Consider the following 27,106-nt stretch of genomic DNA (forward strand, 5'->3'; position numbering starts at 1 on the left):
TGTGTGTGTGTGTGTGTGTGTGTGTGTGTGTGTGTGTGTGTGTGTGTGTGTGTGTGTGTGTGTGTGTGTGTGTGTGTGTGTGTGTGTGTGTGTGTGTGTGTGTGTGTGTGTGTGTGTGTGTGTGTGTGTGTGTGTGTGTGTGTGTGTGTGTGTGTGTGTGTGATGCATTTCGGTACACACTGTTTAATCTTAGCCGTCTGTAGAACTGAAAGCTTGTCATAATGCAATAAAAAAGTACATTACAGGTTCGATTCCTGCTTTGTAAAAAATACAGCCCAACCGATACTGGATTCTTGAGGCCATTATTGATATCAGTACTTGATTATGATTAAAATCAAACAATATATTGAACCAATATTTTTTTTTACACAACTATAAGTATTGCGTTTTATTACCTTTTGTTTCAACTGTAAATTATGCAGCTTGCCAACATCTGATTTATCTGATAAGATACAGTTTTCACTCTGTTCATCTCAGAGTTTTCATTCACATATCTCTTTCAAAATTGCTGTGCCAGTTTTTTCTCACCAAACTTTGGCGTAAGTTTGGAGCGTTATTTAGCGTTCTTCTGACAAGCTAGCACGACATGTTGGTACCTTTTTAGGTTTTCTAGTATCAAATGTTACCAGTATCTTCACTCCAGCTTTAAAGGTCACATATTATGCAAAATGCACTTTTCCATGTCTTTTAAACATCAATATCTGTCCCCAGTGTGTCTACAGGCCACCATAGTATCATAAAAGACCATCCTCTCTCTTTTTCTCCTCCTCCGTTTGTCCGGAAATGGGTGCAGAAAAAAAAATCGCTTTTTTTCCTTCTCTTCTGACGTCATTAGAGAAATGCAAGCCATGTAAGGGTTTCCTGGTCGAACCAGAGAGAACCTTCAGTAGCTGACCCCGCCCCACAGCGCGTCACTGTCTCTCCTCCTCAACCTAACTTGAGCAAAGTCTGCAAGAACCAGCAGAACAGGCTTCATGTACTCCCATCATCTAAATATAACATGTTCTTTCACAAAGGCTTTATGTAATTACACTGTTTAAACAGATGATATTTATATATTATATATATTTGATGTCATGCATGTAGCAGAGTACAGGTAGTAAATAGTGACTTGTAAGCAACACAACACATTTCTGTTTCACAGTCAAACTTTATTTGAGTTGACAGATGACAATATTAATTATTCACAGCATTTGTAATCATCTCACCTGTTAGTTAGTTATGTGACATGGTACAGGAGAAAGTCTTCAGCTCTGGTAAACTATGGTAAGCTAAGCTCCGGTGGTCTGTAGTCATGGTAACACAGAGACAGCTACTACTGTAAATAATATACCATTACTCTGATCTTTCATACATTTATCTTTTAGCAGAAATAATGAACTGACTACTGTTTCACATCTTCTATTTTCCACCCTGATGGTCGCTGTGTTTACACACCGTCTCATAGCGGTAGCATGTAGCTAACCCGTTAGCATGTAGCTAACCCGTTAGCATGTAGCTACATGCTAACGGGTTAGCTACATGCTACCGGGTTAGCTTTGTATCTTCCATCTGCTTTCAGCTATCTGCTCTCCTCTGGGATGATTCTGTCGGTCATTTCTCACAGATGGATCTGTAAAGACAGACGTAAAACAGAGTGTATGTTTACGGTTTACAGAGTTGATGCATGAGGTAAACACTGAGTTAACTAACAGAGCTATAAATAGTATTATTTACCTGAGAGAAACCGTCAGGAAAACCTGGAATCTGGACCGCAGATGTTCATCATGTGTCGCCGATTTCTGATCAGATTCCTCCGGTAACGTGCGCTGGGTGAAGTTTCTGGTTTATAAACTTTAAAGTGGTTTATAAGCTCTATTCTAGCTGCCTCTCCCTCCACTCCTCTCTCTCCACTCCTCTCTCCAGAGCTTCTCCGGGAGGGAGGGGGAGGGTGACGCTGTGTTGTTGAGGAAGTTTGATTGACAGAAAACGCTGACCAATCAGAGCAGAGTGGGAGGAGACAGGCTGTGAATCAGTGGTTTTCAGACAGAGGCTGAATTAGGCTCTGAGGCAGGCAGACTCAGGCTGCAGTATGAGAAGAATAAAGGGTTTTTTGAACATTGCAGCATGTAAACATGTTCTAGTGCAACATTAAAATACATCTATGAACCTGGAAATGAGCATAATATGTGACCTTTAAGACTTTAAGACTGAGCCCGCTACAACCTCTGAAAGACAGATTGATAGCAGATTGTTAAGAGGTTAATTGTTTATATAATAAAAGATTGATAACCCTATTAAACTTCTTTATATCATTCTGAATAAATCTATAGATAAAAAGACCTGGAACAAAATATAATAATAAAGTCAAATATGCATAAAATATGGCCTATAAAATAATTATTGCTTCAGTTTACTGCTCTTTTGCATAAAGGTATATTTTCCTCGTCACAGTAATCAATTAAACTGCAGCATATCTATCAGCCAATATCAGATTTTTGACACCGTATATCAGCCTAACTGAAATATGACCTGTAACAGCCAGTAGATTGGAAAGTATTGGCTCATAATGTTATTTCAGTTGGACAAAATCAATTTGGTTATATATATTTTTCATCTCCAAAATACATTGTTTGAATAAAAAGCAGCATGTTAGATGTTCATTTTAATCTATATATTGTCTCATAATCTCTGCAGTACAGTTAGATAATTCAATATATTTCCAATGCAACTAGCTTCAAGGATTTGTAATCCATCTATCATCCATCTCCTCTCCTCCTGTATCCATGCTTTGTAGGGAACAGCTGGGAATGATGTAATTTTACCTCAGAACAGCACATGATGTCTGTGTGTCTGGCTTTTTTTTCCTCTTTCTCATCTCTTCTTCTTTTTAGTCTCCTCTCCCTCCTTTTATGTGTTTGAAAAGTTACATAGACACACACTGGAGATGAGATCCCGTCCAGTAAGCTGCCCGTGCCTGTCACGCCTAATCCCCCTACGCCGTTGTCGAGAGGGATCAGTCGTCCCGGCGACCGTTGCCAGCATCGCGCCGTGGATGTTATTGTTGTTGTTTTGGATGATGACGTCACTGATGCACACTGGAGGATTAATCCCTGTCTGCATGGCGATAAACACTCTCAAACACGGGTTAAAGTACTCACACATACACTTTCTCTCTCTCTCTCTCACACTCACACATACACATCTGCACTGTTTTGTCTGCACCTTCGCTCACGCTGCAACTCAGGCATCTGAGGATAGAGGATTACTCCAAAGTTACATTCAGTGGGATTTTTAGCACACACAGCAGAACGAGGTTCTTATTAGGATTAGCTAATGGCATTTTTACGACAGATACACAGTGCGCTGCGGCTGCTTTCTGTACGTGTGATGCTTTTATCGTAGGGAAGAGAAAGTGGTGTGATGTCAGCAAAATCAAACACATTAAAAAAAAGGCACAAGCATCAAGAAAGTGGTTCTGATCTGAGGATTTTTTTTTTAATGCAAAATGTTGATTCCTTCTGGAAACAAGTAAAACAGTTTCTCAAGGTGTTGCATATTTTAGTGGCTGTTTGTTTTCACCGTAGCGTTGCATTCATCTGCCAGAGCCCACGCTGTTTTGAAATATCTACCTCTTGTGACTTTCTGCTACATCACCTTCATCAAGACAATTATTTGACTGTAGACATTATCTCAGCCAAGTAACCAGAATCCCGATCAATATAAGCACCTGGATTCATCCTCAGGCTTTCTTTGACTTAAGTTTGATCTTTTAATTTGATCTTGAGTCCCTTTTTAAATATGAACCAATAAATCCATATGAATCAGCTTCTATCATATAACAATCAGCATGACATGGATATTAGATTATGGCGTGCGTGTAGAGCTAAATTAATTCATTGATTGATCGATAAGACGATCAAAAGAAAATCGTTTCTGTTTGTATTCTATATTATTTTATTAGTTTTTTTTCATCTGCAATTGTTGCACGTTTACTCACCGACCCTGAAACTTTCGTCCGTCATTAAAGTTTTGTTCGTTTATCCACGTTTTTTCACATCGGATTAAAAAACGCATTCAAAAAATACGGACTTGGCGTGCAAAGGCGTTATGGTACGTGTCCACAGCCTCCGTCCTTTCAAGGCTTCCCATTCATTGTCTGTAAGCAGCCGTGCAATGCATTCTGGTAGTGTGGCGGCACGATTCGAGAGACGGGGCGTCACGTTGGCCGCTCCTCATTTGCACAAAGTTGAGGTCTAGTCTACTTTATGCAAATCACGGGCGTCCGACGGGACTCGCCGCCTCTGGAAACTCCCTAGAAACTTTTAGACTAACCGTTGTTGATCTAAAATAAAGACAGATTTGGCAACTGCATGACTTATTTTTCACATAAAATGTTTTCAGAAACAGATGGTGAACTACTTTCATGATATAAGAGAAGAAAGATTCCAAACGAGCCGCCATGTTGGTTCCAATTTGAAAGCTGGGAGCAGCAGCCCACGAGGGAAAGCGTTTGTCCAATCAGGTGCCTAGTGACCTGCGTCTAGTGGCAGCCCATCAAGCGTCCAATGCTGGGAAGCAGGGCGATCCCTTGCGACGTGGCATTAATGCAGTTGCAGCACCTGTAATGTAACAACAACAGCAGCAGTGTTATCTGTGCATCATGACCATGAAAGATCTCTAGGGAAGTGAATCTCACATTCATCCTCTGTCAGGCCCGTGTTATTGCCTTTACTTCACACTAAACACGTGCTATGGTTGTCAGTGGACTCCATGATCACACCACACATGCCAGACAAACCCCGGCGCCAGAACCTTTTATGTGCAGCATATCATGCCTGAGAAGAAGAGTTCAGAGCACCAGAGAGTGAAGCGTGTTTGACACAGCGGTTTGGAGAAATCCTTTTTCTATGAAGACTAACTGACGGATTTACCCATTTTCCACCCTCCCTCCTTTCTCTCTCGTACGCTACAAAGTGCGTCTCAGCCTTTGGTGCTGCTTGAACAACAGAGCTTGCAGTTGAGGGAAAAGGATTTGTTTAAGCAATATTTAAATGAAGCAACGTTTCCAACAGTGGATTATAGAGGCACTTTTGGCTTGAGGAAATTGTTTGTGGTTTTCATTCCATCATAATCAAACTCTGTTCATATCAGATCGGTCTCGTTAACGAAGTGGAACACATCTCCAATTGACAGAGGAAGTAAATTGGATATCTATTCCCTGGAAGTTGGCAAATGGGAAGTTGTACTTGACATGTGCGTGGATGCTGTATATGAGAAAGATCAACATTCTTGTTGATTTCACAAAATTGAACAACATCCCTGATGATTTTTTTGTACTGTTTGATTGGTGTATCCATGCTGGAGGTAGATAACAACACTGTTATGTAACCTGTTGGCACCTTAGACTGATCAGTTCCATGTCTTTCTGTCTCTCTTTGAGCTGTCTATGAGGGACAAAATCAAATATCAAGTAGAAACACCGACTGATGTGGTCTGTTCTTGGATCTTTTTTTCTCTGTACATCCCACTCTCTGTCTATATCATCACATTAGTGTGTTAAGGATTGCACAATGATCGCTGCCAGCTTATTTTAGCCAGGATGATGCACAGTGAGAGACAACAGGGAAGGAGTGCGCGGGGGTGGATGATAAGCCAATTTCCCCATTGAGAGTGCAACATCCCTTGGGGGCAAAACCAGGAGAAGTGGTCCTGGAGCTCCTGTATAGCTGCCCTACATTCCTAGACTGCTTGGCTTTAGAGACTGATGGATGAATAGCTGCGAGGGATCAATAGATGGAGGGATAGATAGGCGCATGGGAGAATAAACTAAAGACATAATAGGTTGCAATGAGGGAGGGCAGGGGTTGGATTTGAAAAATTATGCAGGGAGAGTAAGAAGATGAAATACGATTGGATGAAACGTCGCAGAAAATGTTTGAACAAAGGTAAAATCGTGATGGAGAGCGCTGGAGGGCAGAAAGGAGAGGATTGTGGAGGGATTTAGTGTGAACACAGGATAAGGGGGAAAAAAACCTGGAACTGGAGATAGAGATGATTAGATTGTCTTTTCATCAGAGCTCAACGTGCCACAACCACTTTTGAAAGGGAGCGCATTTGCAGGAGGCGTTTTTTTATTTGACAGTTTTCCATTTCTGCACAAAAAAAAAGAAAGGCCAACAAGAACACGCTCATCCGTGCATTATCACAAGGTCATCTTTGTGGGCTGAGGCCGCTGTGTTTTTCTTTGTGAAAAATCTAAGCGATGCACGCAGGCATAGATAAGACAGATTCCATTTTGACTTTCAGTCACACCGAGGCTGATTGGATTTTACAAAACAAAAAAACAGCTTGGCACCAGAAAAAGTTTCATCAGTGCCACTGCATACCATGACTGTACACAAACACCCAGAGGGTGACTTATAAGGCCTGGTATGCCTTCAAGGACCTCCAGTAATATCAGTGAAAACTATGTAACATAACACAGCGTGCGAGCTAGACCTACACACAGGAAATGAGAGATTCCAGGGCTTTATTATTTTCTTCACCCTTGCCCCTGAAAATGAGCCAAAGGGGTTAGAAAAACACACGGTCACCAGGAGGAAAAATACGCCAAGAATTTATGTTTCCAGGTATTGGAATTAGATAACGGGGGATGGGTCGGTGGGGCACTCAATAACAGAGTGATGATTGGCTGAGGGAGGGGTTGTCGGGATGGGCTCGACATCGATCAGCTGATTGATTGATGGTTGCGGGAGAAAAGCTCGGCTCCCCGGCATCGATTGGCAGAACGGTTTATCATTGACGTCCGATCCTGTAACTTGATTGTACATTCAAAGCGGCCGTCATTTTGGGTGTTTTTACTAGCAGACAATGAAAGGAGATCAATCTTCCACTTCTTAGCCGCGGACAGTGCAGGCATTGTTACGTGGAGCAGCCTCTGTTGAGTCAGGGTATTGTACAGAAAGAAAAAAACAGAAGAATAGATACAAAAAGTGTGAAGCTGTTTAGGAGCATATGGTGTCCTTGCATTTTATTTTTAGGTTGCTACTCCTCCCGGGTTGATGAGGAGGAAGCAGCGGACTCTTTTCCATCCCTTCTCTCTTTTTCTTTTGTTCCTCACTTGTCACTCTCACACTCACACTCTCCATCAAGTTCAGTGGGCTTAGTTGGCATGTCGCTTGATGTAAGTTTCCAAAGCACAGTTAAAGCTGTTGAAATATTAATGACTACAGAAGAAACTGTAAAAAAAAAAACGAGAATAAAAACGTAACCAATTTAGATGTGCTGTTTATCTACAAAAAAGCAAAAGAAAGAAATGGAAAAACCCACTTTATTTGCTTGATTTACTTGATGATATTTCCTGCATGCTGTCTATTTTTTTTTGTGGCAGGCAGTAACTTATTTAACAGCCAGCCCTACCCCAGAGTGAAAAGTAATTTCTCCTTGTTGTCCAGACATTGAAATCACAGTGTATATTTTTCCAAATGGAAAAAAAAATGGAAAGAATGTCTCTTCATGTTGGTTGGACAAAGTTTTAGGAAATTAAGTTTATGTCTGGAGAGTGAGGTCCGTCTGTCTGCTGTCAGACTACGGTCATTCAGTCTGTACATCGTCTTTTGTAGGTAACACATCACTTAGTCTGCCGCTGAATGTTGTTCCCTTGCCGCAAGAGGCGTGTTTTTGTTTTTCTTTAGTTATAATTTGGTCTAATGTTCCGAGTGAACGTCTCCTCTGTGTCTTGTTTGGTTTTGTTTCTATGTTCACAGGACAGGGCTTGATAATGTTAATTGGTCAAGTCATTATTTTTGATGTGAATCCAGATCTTTTTAAATGTTTTTTAAATGTTAGCGTGAGTGTGTGCTCTGGCCCTTAAAAATTAGTTTGCAGTAGCGCTGTCGCAACAACAGCAATATAGACAAGCCAACCGAGGGGGATGGCAAGCAACCGCCACTACCGCTATGTACACGTTTTTTTCTTTTTTGAATTCTTTACAATGGGAGTGCCGCATTTTTACACTTTACTAAAAACAGCAACAGCGTTATGAGGTGCTGAGCGTCTATTCTGTGCCGAACGCTGCATGTTTGGTGTTTTTTTTTCTGGTCGCAGAGTTAAAAATGTTCAACTTTGGGTAAAACTCTACAATGACCAACCGCTACATTTTACTTGTAAGCTACAGGTGCTGAACAACAACAATGGAATAAAAATGAATACACATAGACTGACGGGTCCGTCCAGTAATTTGCAAAAAAAAACGTTGCAATAATACCATATAACCCGTTGTCAATCATAATCACCACAGGGGAAATTCCTTCAGCCCTAGTTTGCAGAACTCTGTGTGCAGAGTTACAGTTAGATTTTTGTCCAAAGACTAGAGACCAGAGCCCCAATATGTCACTGAAACACAGTGCATTACATTCTTTGAGTAAATGGAATTTTCAATCCCAGTATGATTCAGTATGAACTTTTTCTGGTGCTCTGCAATAATTAATTGTATTATTTTTGCAACACCTCTGTCCTTCGGACCAAACAAAACTCTGAAGATTGTTCAAAAATTTTAATAATATGTAACCCATGAACTATCTTAAGTGGTATTAGGATTTGAATTGAATCCTGGTATGGTATACAATGTAAAACTAGAAAAAATAAGTGTATAACTAAACAGTTTATGCTATTTGATTTCCAGCTGAATGAAATTATAAGTCATTTTAGAAAGTGAGTCAAATTAACTTTGTCAGAGTGCACGTTTGACCTCCCTTCTTTAGTCATAAAGAAGCGTGTCGTCTGCGTAGAGGATTCGCCTTTTTTGTATTAAATAAGATGAGCTATTTGTAATTCTTTTTATGTCACAAACCCATTGGCTAGAATATTGACAAACTGATATCCAATCCTGTTGTTTTAGTCTTCCCGCTCTTGCTCAATTAAAGTGTAACCCAGAAAAGTTAAATAATTCCTCCCTCTTTCAAGGTTGTTCAGTTTCTCAGAAAACCTTCCTTCATCATGCAGCTAGAAAGCTCTTCAATCTTTCCTATGTCCTTCTGTCTCTATCTTTGTTCCTCTATCTCCCCTACTCTGCTGCTGCCTCATGCTATCTCTCGGAGAAAACAAATGGGGAGAATCAGATGCTTTTTCTTACCACAGGAGCAGATCTTTATCTTTTACTGGAAGCATGTGTGTGTGTGTGAGTCCTGAGGACATCCAGCATGGCTACGTTTGGGCAGGCAGTAGGAACAGTATTGATGGTTGGGTTACTGTAAGTAGAAGAGTTTGTGGGAGGACACAGGCGGTAAAACAGCACAGAAAGCTACACACACACACACACACACACACATATACACACACAAACACACACATTTCAAGGGTGCTGGAAGAACTCACTACCTTGTAGGCAGTTTATCTCACGGATGCAGTATGACAGTTGACATTACATGATTTAACACTATGATATGATACAGCACAATATAATAGATCAGTGTAGGACACTACATGATCCAGTCCAGGAACATGATGAATATATTTGATACATTATTTTATACCACAATAGATGGATATTTTACAATATACAGCACATTACATATCTGTGAGATATGATTATACTGCTCAGCAAGTTTTTTCGCCCCTGACTGTGCCTGTTGGGCAACATTGGGGCCGTCCTAACCTGTAACTGGTGGAGGTTGTTGGGGCAGTACATAACCTAATTTGTAACATTTTGGTTGCTTAAAAATGTCTTATTTAGCATTCAGTTGTATTTAGCTCCACCCTCTCGTGTCACTTCTGGTTGCAAAAAACAAGATGCCGAGGCTTCAAAATCATAGTACACAAACCAATGGGTGACGTCATGGTGACTATGTCCACTTCTTATATACAGTATATAGACAAGAAAAGTGCAGACACTATTCAGGGATGGAAAGAATACTGTCACATTCTCTGCATCTTTTCACAATTAAAATATGAATACAATTCTCAGTAAAAGACAAATAACATTCACATAGTTTAGAGACCCTTGACTTCATTTTGTCCAGCCCATTTCTGAATCCAAACCTGCGCTATTGGAGGCATCAGTGTTATTAGAAACCAGGACTGAAAATCATAGTACCCTGTACCTGTGTCGGAATATCAGTTGGTTCCCTAGATAGTAAATAAATAGAGACAGACTGCTTTATGGTGCAAATCTGGAGCTGAATATTTCAGACTTTGCAGCACTAGCAGGTGGTGACTTGATTTAAAGACTCATAGAGGAACAAAAAAAAAATTCCAGTGTGTAAGCTCTTTACTAAAGCCAAAGCTGCCAGTAATAGGGAGGGGTGAGGTGCAGAAATTGTTTTTATGGCAGAAAGCCACAGAATTTATGGGAAATGTAGTTTTTAATTTTAATTGTAGGTAATATTAGCTGTGACAATAGCACAGGTGTGAGATAATGTGTCTTGACCATCTATATGCTAGTGTTTTAATTAGTTAGATACAGCACCTTTTAATACCCTTTTTATTGTGTGCACAAATATGTCGGTGGTTGCACACCATGTTGGTTTAATTTCCAACTATGAATACCACTTTTGAGAAAGATAGGGGATTTGAATAATTGCTCTCACAAAGAAAATGAAATGAAGAGAAAGAAAGCAGAGATATATCACCATGCGTTCCTGCCCACCAGGCTGCCACTAGAAATAGACGGCCGCCTACTGACAGCAGCATCAACTTCCACGTGGGCGGCCGTACTCTCTTCCGCCCCCACACACGAATACACACACGCACACACTTAACACTCTCAGAAGCACACACACACGCGCACCTGGGGAGGCTCGCCCTCCCACTAGTCAGTCAGATGCTTTCATAACCTCGTACCCATAATCCTTAGCAAACAAAAAGTGTAAACAGCCCTGCCTCGTCCTGAGAGCACAGTTTTATCACTCTTCAAGGAATGTGTAGCTTCTTTAGTGATGTGTGATCTGTTTTTGTATTGAACGGATGAATTAGCCATGTTATTATCGATGTTATACATTTCTAAGGGAACATTGTTTTTTAAATCTTACGCTTTGGCACACTAGTGACCAACTGAGCAGCTCATAAAAGCTCAATAAAAATCTCACCCTATGTTACTATTTACAACATTAAAAGAAAATGTGTTTGCTACAAACCCAGACAGTCACTCATAACCTGCGTACATTAAGACCTCAGGCTAGTGACACATCCACAAAGGCAGCCTTTTTCAGTAAATATCAGATTTGTAGTTCTGCATTCGGGAAGAAAGTCTCACCTAACGATGCTCCTTTTGGTCACAAAAGCAGGGAGGGGTTTTGGCAACAGTTTGAAAGCAGTGAACATTTTTATTTACTCAACAAAAACATAGAAAAGGCTGAAGAAAATGTGTGTGCTCCCTGCTTAGATTTTGCAGTTGAAATATTTGAAATTGCTGAACTATTAAGATGACGAAAGTTGAAGCTTTTGTTGACAGTTGAAATACAAATGCTGAAAGATGTTGAAATGTCAGCTAAAATGAAAGTGCTTACTGAAGTCAAAGTGTAAGTGTGAAGTTGAGGTGAAAGTGCTGAAAGGAGTTAAATATTCAGTTGAAGTTCGAGCATTGTGAGGAGTGGAAATGGCAGCCGAAGTGTCCGTGATAAGTTCAGCTGGAAGTGTCAGTGAAAGTGGAAGTCATGAAAGGAATTGCTGCAAGTTCAAGGGCATAAACTGGAATGTAATGACTTTGGCTAAAGTGCAAGCACTGAGAGCAGTTGGAGTAAATTGTGTATGAACAGTGAATATTTTGTGAGTTGTTGTTTTTGTTGTTGTTCAAAGAGACTTGAGACCTGAAAGGGTTTGAAGTGTCAGTTGAAGTGCAAGCATTGAGAAGAGAAACATCAGTTGAAAAGAAAGAGATGAACGCAGTTAAAATATCAGCTGATGTATAACCACTGAAAGCAGTTGAACTATCAATTGAAGAGTAAGAGATGAAAGGAGTTGAAGAGTAAAAGATGAAAGCAGTGGACATGTCAGCTGATGTGTGAGTGATACAAGTAGTTAAAATGTCAGCTGCAGTGGAAGCGCTGAAAAGTTGAAACAGATTGAAACTTCTGAAGCACTTCCATTTTAGCTATTTTTTTTACTTCTCAGTATTCGTATTTCAACAGCCACTTCAACTTTGTAGTAAGCATTGATGGGAGAAGTGCCAGTTGGCAACTGTGGAAAAGCAGTGAACATTTTCTTTTTTTCTCGTAGAAGATAGTAGTAGCAATAGAAGTAACAAGCCAGGAGTCTGTAAAAGTTGAGGATGTATTTGGTGGTGGGTTATCACTTGTTTGCTGAACTTAGCGGAGAACCTTAATGACTTACGGAGGGTCCAATGTGAAGCTCTACAACAGTGCTTCCCAACCTATTTTCCCTGAAGCCCCCCTACTTGTATGTAAGAAAAGCTGATTCCCTCTGACATCATCACCAAATCCTTGAACAAAATCCTCAATTTGAATTCAGTGTGATTCAAATGAGTTCATGAGTTTTTATTAAATCAAATTTCTTTAATGAATAGATCTCGTCAGTTTTGTCAACATGATTAAATTGTTGACATCTTGACGGATTCGCCAAGTAAATGCAGATACATAATATGATCTCTTTTTTTGTAACGACTTAATGAATTTACTATAATAGTGTTAGAGCCAAAATAGTTTTTTTGTTATTGTGGTTACATAATTGTAATTTGGTGGTGTTGTTAGATTACTGCTAGACCGCCCCGTTAATACAGGTGCGGGCCTCCCTTTGTGTGCGTCAAGCGGGAGAGCAATACGTTTTTGACCGTAGTGAAAATGTTGTTTTTGAAAGGCTAAACGGCAACAAATATGGGTTGAAGCAGAATATTTCATCAGATTTTGCTACTAAGTAGCAAAAACATATATCTTTTTAAATAGTTTTTGATGTACCAACCTTTGTATAAATTATCCAGTAAGTGTGTTATTATGATTTTAGTTATACATGAGCACATATAATTTTGACAACCTCAGAGCAGACAAATCCTGGCCAGGTTGGGAACCACTGTTCTACAAAGTATGTTTACCTAGACCACATTAAATGAAGAGCATTATTGAAGAAATTGATCAGATCTGTACTATATTTTTTTGGCTTCTTGGGTTTTTTCTTAGGTTTATTGAAAACTGTGTTACATTATTATATTATATCTCTCTGACTAGTTTACTGGTACACACTGAGTTTCGAAAGTTTTCTCCAGCATTTTTTGGGGGAAGTAACATTACTGTTTGCTGTGTCTATAGACACAGCTGCAGAAGTGTGTGCTGAACCATTGCTTGCGAATGCATTATTAATGATTAATGATCACAATGAAAATGTACACACATCCCCATCTCGCTCACAGGTGCTGCACAGAGATAAACATGACAAGAATAAAGGATGTCCTTTCCTTGGCAGCATTTTTTTTTTCACTCCTTTCTGTCGGTTTATTTTCCTCGAGTCCACAGGAACGGCCAATATTTGGATCCCTGGCAACGTTCCACACACAGAATTTACTCTGTAGCAGTCTCTGTAAATAAATAATTACTCCAGTTTACATATGTTGCTCCCGTCAGCCGGGGTTTTGTTCTCTGACAAGCTTGTGAGAATTAAGTGTAATAGATTCAACAGCACAAGTGTTGCTCAACCAATGTCAACAGCCTAGAGCTAGGGGAACTGAGGGAGAGAGAGAGGGCAGGCAAATAGTGAAGGGGTAGAAGAAGAGGGGAGGGAGGAGAGCAAGTGGAGCAACAGACCGGTCTCTATAGGATAGTGTTGCTCAATGGATACTGCCAGGGTTAGGACATTGATTAACACTGGGGGTAATCGTGCCAACAGTGGATTCATCAAAGTTTCCACTGGTCATCACCAGTGGGCAACCTCTGGGTCTGTAAAGTGAAGCCGATGCAGAGTTGCCTTAAACTTGCATTCTTTCTAATATCCAGCAGGGGGCGACTCCTCTGGTTGCAAAAAGAAGTCAGATTGTATAGAAGTCTATGAGAAAATGAGCCTACTTCTCACTTAATTTATTACCTCAGTAAACATTGTAAACATGAGTTTATGGTCTCAATCGCTTTTTCAAGTCTTCTTCAATACAGCATGATGTTCATTTAGTAAATCATGGTCCCATTTAGAGTCAAATAGACCATAAAGCAGGGATGCTTTAGGGCGGGGCTACCTTGTGATTGACAGGTTACTACCACAGCGTTGTCCGGTCTGGGAGTTGGGTGCGTTTTAGAACTTTTCACTTCTGGTTGCAAAAAACCAAGATGGCAACCGCCAAAATGCCAAACTCAAGGCTTCAAAACAGTGGGTGACGTCACGGTGACTGGTCATCACTGGTATTTTTCAAATATCAAACAAATTCCAAGCAGAAAGGGTCAAATAATATGGCAACTTTAGTGTGAGGTGATAGAATTTCAGGGAACTTTACAAATTTATTACACTTTATATCACATTAGGTGGTGTTTTCTAACTTTATTTGTAATGGAAACTGGGCTCACTTGAAAACTTGTCAAAGCTGACTGAATACTGATGGTAGGGTGCTAATCACCACTTTTTATTGGTTGCAAATACATAATCTAGGCCACCAACAACAACTGTGCCCAAAACAAACCAGAAAGGAATGATATTTTCACTCCAACTTGGTTCCTGGAATTTCACATGTGAAAACCTCGGTGTTTATACTCGTGGTGCTGTAAGTTGATTTGTAAGTTGGTGAAATGCAGCAAATGGCACACTGTGTGTTTCTGTTTTGTCCTATGAGGGTTGGAAGCAGAGAGGGTGTCAAAGTGAGGCAAGCAGCAGAATGCACCCATTGTACTTTGGCTGCATTCTCCACAATGGTCACTCTGTCATGTCAGGCACACAGCTCTGTTTTGACAGCCAGCAGAGCTCTGTGTGTGTGCCCAGGGCCCTCTGAGCCAGGCACTGGCTGAACCACTTGGGTCGAGATTCTCTGGCAGCTTGTCAGTACAGCACAGCACTCCTGGAACGGCCAGTGCTCTCGCTGCTGCCTCTCTGGACCCTCTGCTTTTCCTCCTCACTTCACATATCTCCAGCTTCCTTCGGGGTGAAGGTTGTTCTGATTTCTGATGACGTATACCGGACCGGCTCAGAGAAACAACCAGTGTCACAGTATTGTGAACTTCAACTCCGCTAGTGGATAACAGTTGATTTCCTTCCTTTTCCTTTTCCTGCTCTCCACTGTTGAGCTACCAGCCAGTGTCAGAGACGGTAGAATACCTAACAGCAGTGTCACTTTGCATTTTAGCTTTTTTCAGGTGGTTCACCCCCTCTATTCCATGTAACTGAGGTTCTGCATGAACAGGACTTTGACATAAATTAAAGATTTGTATTGACGCTGCTGTTACATAAGATGGTTTCCTCTCTGTGTGGAATCAAGTCACATCAATTGAACTCGAGTCAGACTCGAGGCACCAATTTGATGAGTTGAGACTTGACTTGACAAAATTCAGAAAAGACTCGCAACTCAACCTGGACTTTTACACCAGTGACTTCACCTGGACTTGGTCCCATCTCTGCCACACAGATTCATGAAATGTGTTCATCAGTGATTCCCAACCAGGGGTGCAACACTAGTCGACATGTTATAATTGATAGGGGGCATGAAAACAACTTAACAAGTGAGCAGAGTCTAAGCAGTTAGCTACTAGTAATGGATAAATGGTTGAAACATCCAGCTTCTGCCACTCCAAATTGTAGTAGTAGAACTGCAAACTTGACCTAACGCTTCAATTGTATGGAAAAACTTTGTAAAACATTATCCACTTTTATATAATTAGTAGTGTTAAATACCATCCCGTTATATGCAATAAACTGAACATTAGGGATGTCACAAGAACCAATACTTAGGTATCACGTCAACACTAAATAATACTAAATTGTGCTGCTTCCGGGCTGCTAACAGCTAACGTTAACTGGCTCTCGTCTTGTCGATTTCAACGCGGGAAGGTGCCATTGATTTACATTATGATGTAATCAGGCTCTATTCAGTAAAAATGAGTATTGGGAGAAGGTAAATTCCGATGTTATCATGATGCGGTCAAATGTAATCTTGTAAAATGTAGTTTCAACATGATGGTGGTGTTGACGATTCATCTCTCAGGGCTGTGGGGAACATTAAAAAGATTTGGAACCGCTGCCCTACTGCCCCAAAAGGTTTTAATTAACCCCTTTTTGCACTTACTTTACCGTGCAGCACAGATTTTTCCAAAGACCTTTCCTGAAAGTGCACTGTCAGCCGGCCAGGGAGTTGTGGGAGCTGAACAATGGCAAACATTTGAGGTCTTCTGGGACAAAGAGAGTGCTTATGCCTGCTTAGACTTGGACGGAAAAACAACAGCAATGAGATAACAGCGGTAACAGTCGCAGCTGTGTTTTCTAAAGAAGGGGTGGAGGAGTTAAACATGTTCGGTCTCTGCTTGGCACCCATAATTGGAGGTTGTTATAGTGTTGTTTGCGGGCTTTCGCAAGTTTAAGATGTTGATATTAACGGTGCAGGGGTTGTTGAGTTTTTTGAAAGCTTTCCTGACTGGAGAGAAAAAAAAAATGGTCTCTTGATAAATCAAGACGAGCGTGATAATGAACATCCGAAAGGGAAAACTTGCATAGAAGAATCGAGAACCCAACAAGTGGACAGCCTACCGGGCTGACGTCAGATGTCATGTATTGACTGAACCGCGGGTGCTTAGTTAAACAGTAAAGAAGCAGAGAGGGTTACAGGCCCCTCGAGGCCCGCGCTGACAACCTGAGCTATTATTGCAATTGAACAGTGGCGTCCAGGGCCCCATATCTGATTTGTGGGCCGGTGAGTGTTTGTTTTCTGCGTGTTTATGTCTGAAACCCCCGGTATTCCCATGTCACATCATGCGCCCCCAGCCAGCAGACGGGCTGTAGAAGCAGTGGCATGTGTGCAGGGAGGCGGTAAATTATGGAGAAAGAGGCAGGTAGAGGTTTCTGGTTCCTAATCACAACCCCTGTTTACTTTACTGCAACCCTGTGGGGGAAAGACAGAGAGCGGTACGTCTGATCATAAATCTCCAGCGACTCTCCTCCTCCACCTCTTCCACTTTATCTTCCCTTCTTTATTTATTTATTTTTCGTCTTGGCTACACTATCTCATTAGCAGCAACCTTGACCTACCCTGAGGAGAGAGTCGGCACTGCTGCTGCGAGCTGCCACTATGGTCATTGCCCACTTAACATGGGAAAAACTTAATTTATCAGTGCTGGATTTTTTTGTGTTTTGTTGCATCAAATGTAGCTTTTATGATTTAAAAAGCTGCTTGGGATGCACTCTTTCTTTGCTAAATTCTTGCCCAAACCAGTGGAAGGCGCAGATGTATGATAAGAATGTAGGTCTTTTTTTTTTCCCCCACAAACAAAAAAACTGTTGCCCTCAGTGGGTTATCACACAAGCTCTGCACAGCTTTGTAATGTATTTCCTCTCCTGGTATTGTTTTCTTTGACTGCATCCTGCTGTTTCTGCTTTATTTTTCGAGGGCTGAGATACAGCCACTGACAGGAGGGTGATGTTACAAATGCCAAGGTCGAAGGTCACAGTTCTGTAATTCATCAACTGCATCTCTTGTGATTGCGGAACATTAGAACATCTCACAACATAACAAACAGTCCCGAGCCTTATCGTTTTCCTCGCCTCAGTTTCTACCCCTTCTCTTTATCATCCTGTGTTTTTTCCTCATGCATCTATCACTCCAAACGCCCTTTCTCCTCAGTTTACCTCGCCGTTTTTTTTAATCTCTGTATTTATCTACTCTTTGTCTCCCACTCATCTCTTCCTCCCTCCCTTAACTTTTTTTCTCGCTGCTTTTCTCCTCTTGTACGCCATCCCCTCGCATTACCTCTTTGTCTCTTTCATCCTTCGCTGCCTGCCTCTCCCCCGTCTCTCTCTCTGCGCTCTCTACCCTCCCCTGTGTGGGCTCTGCATATACCGTCCAGCTGATAATTAGCCAGGCAGTACAAGCCTCCTCGGCTTTGTTTGTGGCCCCGGGGCCAAGAAGACGTCCCTGTCTACCACAGCGTGACTTACATAAGCAGCCAAAACAAAGTGACGACACTGAACTCAAATGGCCCCGGGAGGCAGAAAGGCTGACTCAAGATTGAGGGATAGAACAAGACGGAGATGGAAAAAGACAGACCGTCCTTCCCTTTACTCGTACAGCTGATGTGACCGGAGCATCTATAGTATCAGGACCTGCACTGGCCCAACAATTTAATGAGTAGTAGCGGGCTCAGTCTGAAGGCTAGAGTGAAGATACTGGTATTATATGAAACTAGAAAACAAAAGGAATCCATTGGTGCCAACCAATGTCGTGTTAGCTGGTCGGGAAGAATGCTAAATAACAAAACAAAAAAGTTAACATATCACAATATATCTTATCGCAATACTCAACATATCGCAAAATGTTTAAAATCACAATAAGATCATATTGTGATTTAAGTATCTTGATAATATCGTAATGTTAGGCGCCTGGTGATTCCCACCTCTAAATTCCAGTATAACACAGTGGTAAGATCTCGACACTTCAAAATACACTGACAAACTATGATGACATGTTCAGTTATGAGTTATTATGAGTTGTATCGTGCATTAAAGTCTATGGAGTCCCATTTTAGTCATATTATTAGTATGTATAATAATTCAGGACCTGTTTCAAATTTGAATTCAAATCTCAAATAGCTCACTCTTGCACACTGATCTGTGTAGTTTATGAGTTGCTAGTGCAGTGTCCGTTCGGCCGATTGCTCGGCCTCCGGTGTTGCCGCTTGCAGCTTTCTCAAGAACCGCTCATCCAAACAACTTCACACTCGACACTGCACTTCCCCGGGTCCTCGGCAATACACCCGCCAAGTGTGAAGTTGATTGGATGAACGATTGTTGAGAAACCCCAACATACAGAGACTTCTTCTATTGTAGTTAGATATACTGTACTGCATTGAGGACTGATGCAGAAGTGTTTTAAAGCCTCCATTCACTCCCATAACTCAGCCGTTACATTAAGGTCAATGAGTTTTCATATTCAAAAAGTTGTTTGTGTAGACAATCCTTAGTTTGCACCGACAATACATCTACCATAAGAAAAAAAACTACTAGTTGACACTGACCATGCTCTAATTTCTGTACAATAATTGCACTATAGCTTCTTTACCACATTTAATTTGACAATGATATTTTGATGTTTAAAACGGCTTCATTGAGCACCTCACTCCCCTGGTCCTACTGCCATCGTAGGAAAGAGACGGATCCTCAGCTGCAGAGGACTGACCCTGTTTCCTCCTCAAGTGATTCACTGAGCCATTTCTCTCTTCTCTTTATCTCCCTTCTCTTCTGAGCCTCTCTATATTTCCTATAAACTCTTATCTCCAGACACTTGTTCAATATTACAAGCTTGCATAAATTTTGCCTCAGTTTCTGTACTTTTACCAGCCATCGATGTATTTCATTGGAAGAATTTGGCTGAATAGCGGAGCATTTTCAGCAAAACCCTGGATATTAATGCAGTCTTTTTTACACCCGTGCAATGGAGGCCTTTACATCAACCTTATAAAGACTCACTGACATGTATACGGTCAAGTATCCTCCACACGTCTCCAATAAGGCCGTTTCTCTGTGGTAGTCTGGTCCGTAAGTTCTTAACGTATTGTACTGTACCTGCTAAGAAGCGATCTGAATCACCGTCTGTATCTGCTGATGCGTTATTCATGTGACAGATTTGCAGCAGATAAGTGCCTCACTTTAGTAGGAATTGCAATGAATAAGTGATGCTCTTTTTCATTCCTGTCGAGTCTCTCGGCGTTATAAGAAAGAGAGAGAAAGGTAAAACTGAAGAGCGTTGGCAGCGGGGAGGGACGACCTTGAGACAGAGAATTTAAATCTTGTGAAAACATTTGACCGGTCCAATTCCAAACTTCTATTGAAAAAGCCCCATTTTTACCAAAGTACTGTATCTTTAAATTTATGACTTTTAATACCAAAATTTCCCAGTTTGCCAAAACATTTTATTCATGAAAGGGTGGATAAGGGTCTCCTTTGAAGTACATTTATTTTGAGTTATTAGATGTGTCCTTGGAATCCCATTGATAGCTTCCCACTGACAGCCAGTGTACTGTTATAAATTATACATCAGACATAGCAGTAACTGTACACCCATGAGTTTCTCAACAATGATGATGAGTTTCTTAATGGGTTGGATTCGACATATTGGCGAAACATCAGAGAGGAGGAGTGGTTGTTGTTGTTGTTTTGGTTTGCCAGTGACGCAAGTTGAAGAATTTTGAATGAGACACAAAGGGGGCGACTTTAAATCCCAAATATGCCAAACATAATACAGTTGGGATCGGGCTGGAGCTTGGCTGTCGGCCACAGAGGGCTTCTGAGTCAAAAGGTCAAACCCAGTGTAGTCATCGGCTTACCACAGCTAAAGACTAATTACAGAGCGGGGGGTTTTCTGTGCTCTGTGAGGGGGAGTATATGAATGTGTACATGTGTACAGGCCTGTGTAATATGTCCCATCAGTGGCTGTGGCTCGCTACATAATCCACTCATGAGATGCATACCGCAAGTAACGGATTATCTATGCTCATACAGACACATTCACATATTATAACCATGAACTAAGCCAAAACTTTTCCCTTAAAGGCTGTTTATTTAAATCAGGCAATGCAAAACTTGGCTTTATTTTGAAGGAACCACACTGGCACTGCCAAGCAGAACAGGTGCAACTTGTGAGAGATATAAAATGCTACAAACACATTTACTGTTGTGCACAGCACTCAACGGAGACCTCTCTCTCTCTCTCTCTCTCTCTCTCTCTCTCTCTCTCTCTTTCTGTTTCTAGGTAACGATTTGTTCCTGGTGGCTGTCCACGAGCTCGGCCACGCGCTGGGCCTCGAACACTCCAACGACCCCACGGCCATCATGGCTCCTTTCTACCAGTACATGGACACTGACAACTTCAAACTGCCCATGGACGACCTGCTGGGCATCCAGAAGATTTATGGTAAGGCCTCCTAGGCTTTGTTTGGATGTACAGAGCAACTATTAGTGGGCAACCTCCAGGTCTGAAAAGTGAAGCCAATGCAGAAGTGCCTTAAACTTTCATTCTTAAACTTCTCTCTTGATTTATTACCTCAGTAAACATTGTAAACATGAGTTTATGGTCTCAATCGCTAGTTTCAAGTCTTCTTCAATACAGCATGATGTTCATTTAGTAAATTATGGTCCCATTTAGAGTCAAATAGACCATAAAGCAGGGGATGCTTTAGGGTGTGGCTACCTTGTGATTGACAGGTCGCTACCACGGCGTTGTCCGGTCTGGGAGTTGTCCGTGTTTTTGTCTTACAACTTTAACCCTTTCACAGTGTGTTTTCAGTTCATGAAAGTTAATTATAACATTTTGGTTGCCTAAAAATGTCTTATTCAGCGTTCAGTTGTACTTAACTCCACCTTCTCGTGTCACTTCTGGTTGCAAGAAAACAAGATGGCGACGGCCAAATTGTCAAACTCAAGGCTTCGGTCACATCACTGTGGCTACGTCCACTTCTTATATACAGCCTATGGTAACTATCACTCCAGTATACGGTCTTCTTATTTGCTGTTGGTCAACAGCGCAAATTTGAGTTCACCTAAGTTGAACTTAACACAACAACAACAACAGAATTGTACAAATTTACTTTCGCCTCTGCCAGCAAATCCACTAATTGTTGTGATTCAATTGAAATAATTTGATTTCCCCACAAAAGGAAAAAAAATGTTTTAAATGCTGTGTGACCTATGCTGACGTTAAAGGGGAACACCACCCAAATGAAGAATTCCAATATGTTATCTCCATGGCCTCGGAAAGTTTAATCAATATTAGTGAACATGAGCTCCTCTCTCTCAAAGCTAGAAACCAGAGAAGTCTCTAACTTGTGATGTCATAGGGTATGAAGTCTGGAGCTGCTCCATAGACAACGAATGGGAGGCGGATTTTGTGGACCTACAGTATGTTTGATTTCTTTTTTTTATAGCCAAATGAGCTTTATTCTATTGTAATGTTCTCAGTTGTGAAACACAAAAAGTGCCCCGAACATTCACCTGGGTGCTCTCAGTGTCATCTAGAACATCGCTCCCAATTCATTGGCTATGGAGCAACTCCGCACTTTATAGTTTTAGCGCTCTAGATTTGGATTTGGGAGAGAGTTGTTCTGTTTACTAATATTTTTGGACTGTCTTAGACTTTTCTAAATTTCTAGAATTTTCTAAATGGGCGCAGTTCCTCTTTAAGCATCATAACTGGGTCTAGGGGGAATAGTGTGTTGTCTGCGGTATACAAAAGATCACACTGATAACCAGATAAAGCACAGATCTGAGATTAAGACCTAAATTTAAGATCACAGGAGGCGAGCACTTCATCGTCGGCGCACCTACACGCTCCTCATTGACACACATTCGGAGCTGTCAGACGCTGATTGCGGCGCTTTGTCTGCTCATAAAGCTGATGCAGCTCTGGGGCGGGTTGTATCAGAAGTGTGAAATTCAATTTGACGGTAACGGATTTATGTAAGCATCAGTGTAGTCTTCATTTCTACGCTCTCGGAGTTGAATTAAGTGGCACATCGGGGTGGATGTTGTTGCTAAGACCTCAATCTAGACGTGTGCTTTTTTTTATGTGATTCGTTGCGGAGGAACCCAACATTTTTGGATTCATGAATTTTTTTTTTTTTACGTCCATATTGTCGTCTCAACCTCAGTTTGACATCCAAGTTCAAAACCAACTTGGTGGGGAAGTGACAGTATTGTCCCGTACAGCTGTCGAGGCTGTAAACCAGTCACCCTCCGCTGAGAAGACTCCGGTCTGTCACATGAATGGCTGCACACACACACACTCACACTCACTCACTCTCACACACACACACACACACACACACACACACACACAAAAGAACCTGCCATCTGCTTACATGGTCAGGGCACGTCCCTCTGGGAGTGACAGACCTGGGCAAGCGATCAAATCTCTCCTCATCCCTCTCGTGTTTAACTCCTCTCCGCTGCTGTCCCTCCCCTCCTCCTCTCCGTTGTACCGAGAGTTGAAGGGCAGGACAAGTGATGGCAGCTCCTCTCTCAGTCTCATTTTTCTTTTTCCAGCAGCAGTTGGCCTCCTTTTCTTCCTCGTGGCAACAGCGATGCGGAGGCTAAACAGGGACAATGGTTAGGAGCTGCACAGTTTAGATGAATTAGAAGAAGGCGACGTCAAGGTTGAATAAGAACAAGGTTTGAACGAGTTTCCATAAAGAGAGGTGTAGTGAGAGATGGGAAGAGAGTTATGGGTGAGGTGAAGAAGCCAAAGAGTGAGAGATTTACATAAAACGGGAAGGAGATGTTGAATTCAGGACTTTGATTTGCAGTCAGTGGGAGCCAGGCAGTGAATTGTGGGAAGAAAAACGTCTGACAGGGGTAGATTGAGCTTGATGTGGAGGATCGATTCACTCATGCACTTTTGGACATCTAGCTGTTCTTTCTGTTTCTCACCTTGGCGCTAAGGTCACAGCAGTAGAAGAAATGCCTGCTATTTGCATTTATTCCTCCGATTCCTGTTTTACAAACCCATAATAATTTCTCATGAATAAGACTTCACTGGGTATTTCTTGGCTTAAAAAACAAATGGAAACTTCCTGTTTACGCAAACAGCAGAGTGAAGTACTCATTACTGTACACGATAATGCCCTCCCCTGATTTTATGGAAGTAAATTGCTAGATCGCCCCTTTAAGGACACTCAGAAGTTGTTTTCAGTCTAGACTCGAGGCTATTGGTTTCCACCTATGTTCCATTAAGGCGCAGAAGTTTCACCGTGGCCAATCGCCACACCAGCTGAGCTCACTGATTAGATTCCTGCTCTTTGGTTTAAAGTGTACTTACCAGTGAAATGAGCTGCGGCAGTGATTGGCTGGGCCTTGATGGCACATGGGTGACCACTTGTCTAACCCGTAGGACCACCTGACGATCTCCGCATCATTGGGGAAAAATATAGTGTCTAAAATGAGACTGAAAGACCCCAAATGTGCCACATGCCATGTTTAATTTCCCTTGTCAATGGGTTTACCTAATGTTATGTGTGTTTTTGTCTACATGTCCATCTGACGGCGAGTCTTCCCAATGCTTACATAACAGCAGAGCGCTTTGGCTCCACTAATCTGGGATGTATTTCAGGGGATTTGATTCAGTCAGTGAATGGAGTCTCTGGTGTAGAGCCGCTGATCAGTTGTGCGGACCGGCGGATGTCTAGCAGCGTGGCGTTCCCTCTCTTAATCCTACGATCAGCAGCTAGTTTGACGGTCCGTCTTCATTTCTTTGTTTAATTGCTCAGCTATATATCGACTCCTTCAGTTAAACGATCGGTTGCTCACTCAGTTCGTTTTAATCCTCTCTTCATCCACTGACTTTTAAATCATCTGTCGAGCCGTTTAATCATTCATTCATAACTCCTGAATGTTTACAGTAGCTTTCAGGGTCATTATTTATACATGCCGCCATTACTCATTGATACTTTTCATGACTGGGGGGGGGGTGGGTGGAGGGGGTTGCTTGTCACATTTGCATCTTTCATATTGCCGTCATCTATTCCTGCATCTGTTGGCCCCAATCAACACATGGCAACTCATATCCTGGTTTTCACAGTTACACAGTGTGTTGTTCATGCGTCGTCATGTGCTCAATTATTCATACACACAACCCACTCGCCTGGCCTCCCTCTACCCTCTACCTCTCCTCCTCTGCTCTGTTTTTCCCTCCGTACGTCTCTCGCCCTCTTTCTCATGTAAATCATGAATGACATTTGGGAGGGAATTTTTATTTTTACCTCTACGGTATATTTTTTATTCCGTATGCTTTTTATTTCTGTTTTATTCATTTTAACATATCAAATTATGCTTCGGTGAGCTGCTGAATCCTTAAACTTGGCAGTGTTAAACTCTGCCCACTGATTTTCGAATGAGCTCATCTTGTTTTTCCATCTTCTCTCTCCTTTATCTGTCAAGTGTTATTTCTTTTTGTCTTCAAAACTCCTTGTTGCAAAACTTCCTTTTTCACATCTTACCTCCTTTGCAACTTTTTTCACTTCCTGCCACAGTTGAAAATCTCTGCGCTAAATGAAGGAATAACATTTTATATCTGATGTCATTCAATGTTCGATGTATTTTACAGAAAAAAACATTATATACACGGTAAATTACAGTGTTTGAATTACACCGTAGCTTCTTGGGGAGCCCTGTTTTTTGAGCCCCCAGAAATTTGGTCAAAAAAAAAAAAAGGTGGAACTTGGAATTTCTGGTTCTTAATAGTACATGTTGCAGTTAAATGTATCATAATAAATGAGATATTTTTCTTTGACTTCCTCAAGGGCCTCCCGATAAGCTTCCCCAGCCCACCAAGCCTTTGCCGACGGCGCCCCTTCCCCGCTCCCATCCTCCATCAGACCCCCGTAAGCCAGACAGGCAGACACGACCTCCGAGGCTGCCCCCGGGAGACAGGCCGTCCCACCCCAACGCCAAACCCAACGTCTGCGACGGAGGCTTCAACACCCTCGCCATACTGAGGAGAGAGATGTTCGTCTTCAAGGCAAGTGAAGAGTCTGTGATATCAAAACAAACCTGGGGGCATTTTTCACTTTTTGTTTGTTTTTGAAGTCATTTTTAACCCTGGAGCTGTTTTACCCCCAAACTTCTTCATCTCTTAGCGGTGTGAAAAGCACTTGCAATCACTCTTAACGGGGCCAAAACAAAACGTGTGAGATCTTGCTAGAAGGGTAGTTTCATATCATATTTCCAAACCAACCATATACGCCTGAAGAGAGTCCTTTTTCCTGCATGAGATTTCTGGCTATAACGTAATCGGCTGATAAATGCGACAAAAGACTCATCCCTCGATTCAGACCAGTGGAAATGGCCTGCAGGTTTGAAAACACCCTGTGGAGAGAGAGCTTGCTAGAGAGCTTCGAGGATTACATAAACATACAGAGGGTGGGAGCTTTTCTGCTAATCTGCTTCATGTTCAGTATGTGCATAGTGGGCATCATGTGGGAATGGCACACTTGCATGTAACATAAATTATTTGTTTTTTTAGTTTTCTACACATTAGTAGAAAAGTTGACACAGTGGATGTAGCTTAAAACAATAAATATGGTAGACTCTGTGTATTTCAGTGCATACTGTAATTAGAGCAGCTATTATGTCTAAAAGGAGCTCTACCCGGATTACTTTGGGCCAGTTGAGTTGAAGAATTTGGACCAAATGGTTATTTTACTAAGAAGAAACACCATGCCATGCACAGTGCAGCACAGTTTTCCCTCTCTCCCAACAAACGCAGCCTGGTTTTCATTCCTGTGCCACAGAAAAAAAGGTACACATGTCCCTTAATGCATCTTTATCCTTGGTCTTAGCTTGTGAACACAAGACCTTGGCAACATGCGGTAAGGAACAGAGAAAAAACCTTGAGGCAACACAAAGATGTGCTGTGTTCTCCACAGAAAGGAGAAAAAGAGTGCCTCTGATGCTTCATGCGAGTGTGACTGTATTTTTCTGCAGATATAAATAGATAGTATTCAACGGTTAAATAAGAGGCTTGTGGAGCTAGGGGGGAAAACCCTTTCTGTCCTTTGTGCACCCGCCGCTCTCCGAGTGTGTTCTTTAAACTCAAGAAGATAAATCCATGCTTGGAACCAGAGCTGTGAAGGTGTTTAACCAAAATTAGACTCAAAGCTCAAACTGTCTCTTTTTTTTTTTTGGTTGAAAATAATATCTTCTTGTAACAATAGTCTAAATACAGCCCCCATGGTGCCTTCAGTAGCTGCTGTCTGTCACCCTTCATTAGTCCCAGGACAACAGCCTGGCCTGATGGAGTGATGGGGATCATGGGATTTCTGCAGAGCGCAGAGGTGCTCTGGAGACAAAAAGGACGTTCAGCACTCAGCCAACCTTTTTTTTTATGAGTTCAGGAAGCGAAGGATACGAGGCCAGTCGGGCTCTAAATACACCTCAAGTGTATCTGTGGGTTTGACATTGAATTTGGGTGCATTGGTGCACCGAGAAATTGTCTTGGCACTACTTTTTAAAG

At 41.7% G+C, this 27,106-nt stretch overlaps 1 protein-coding gene and 1 long non-coding RNA gene across 5 annotated transcripts in view; one reads left to right on the top strand and one right to left on the bottom strand.

Annotated features, from left to right (window-relative positions):
- Nucleotides 1-27,106, bottom strand: part of LOC141759893 (uncharacterized) — a 488,172-nt gene that overhangs the window by 245,839 nt on the left and 215,227 nt on the right. The gene's annotated exons all lie outside the window — the stretch shown is intronic.
- The window catches only part of mmp16a (matrix metallopeptidase 16a (membrane-inserted)), a 168,758-nt gene that overhangs the window by 119,197 nt on the left and 22,455 nt on the right, over nt 1-27,106 (top strand). For all 4 annotated transcript variants that reach the window (XM_074622366.1, XM_074622365.1, XM_074622363.1 and 1 more), the window contains 2 exons: nt 20,855-21,016; nt 25,395-25,612. In XM_074622366.1, coding sequence (XP_074478467.1) covers nt 20,855-21,016; nt 25,395-25,612 — 380 coding nt within the window. The remainder of the gene's footprint in view (nt 1-20,854; nt 21,017-25,394; nt 25,613-27,106) is intronic.

Source organism: Sebastes fasciatus, chromosome 21 (genome assembly GCF_043250625.1).
Source record: "Sebastes fasciatus isolate fSebFas1 chromosome 21, fSebFas1.pri, whole genome shotgun sequence".
Classification (NCBI taxonomy): Eukaryota; Metazoa; Chordata; class Actinopteri; order Perciformes; family Sebastidae; genus Sebastes; species Sebastes fasciatus.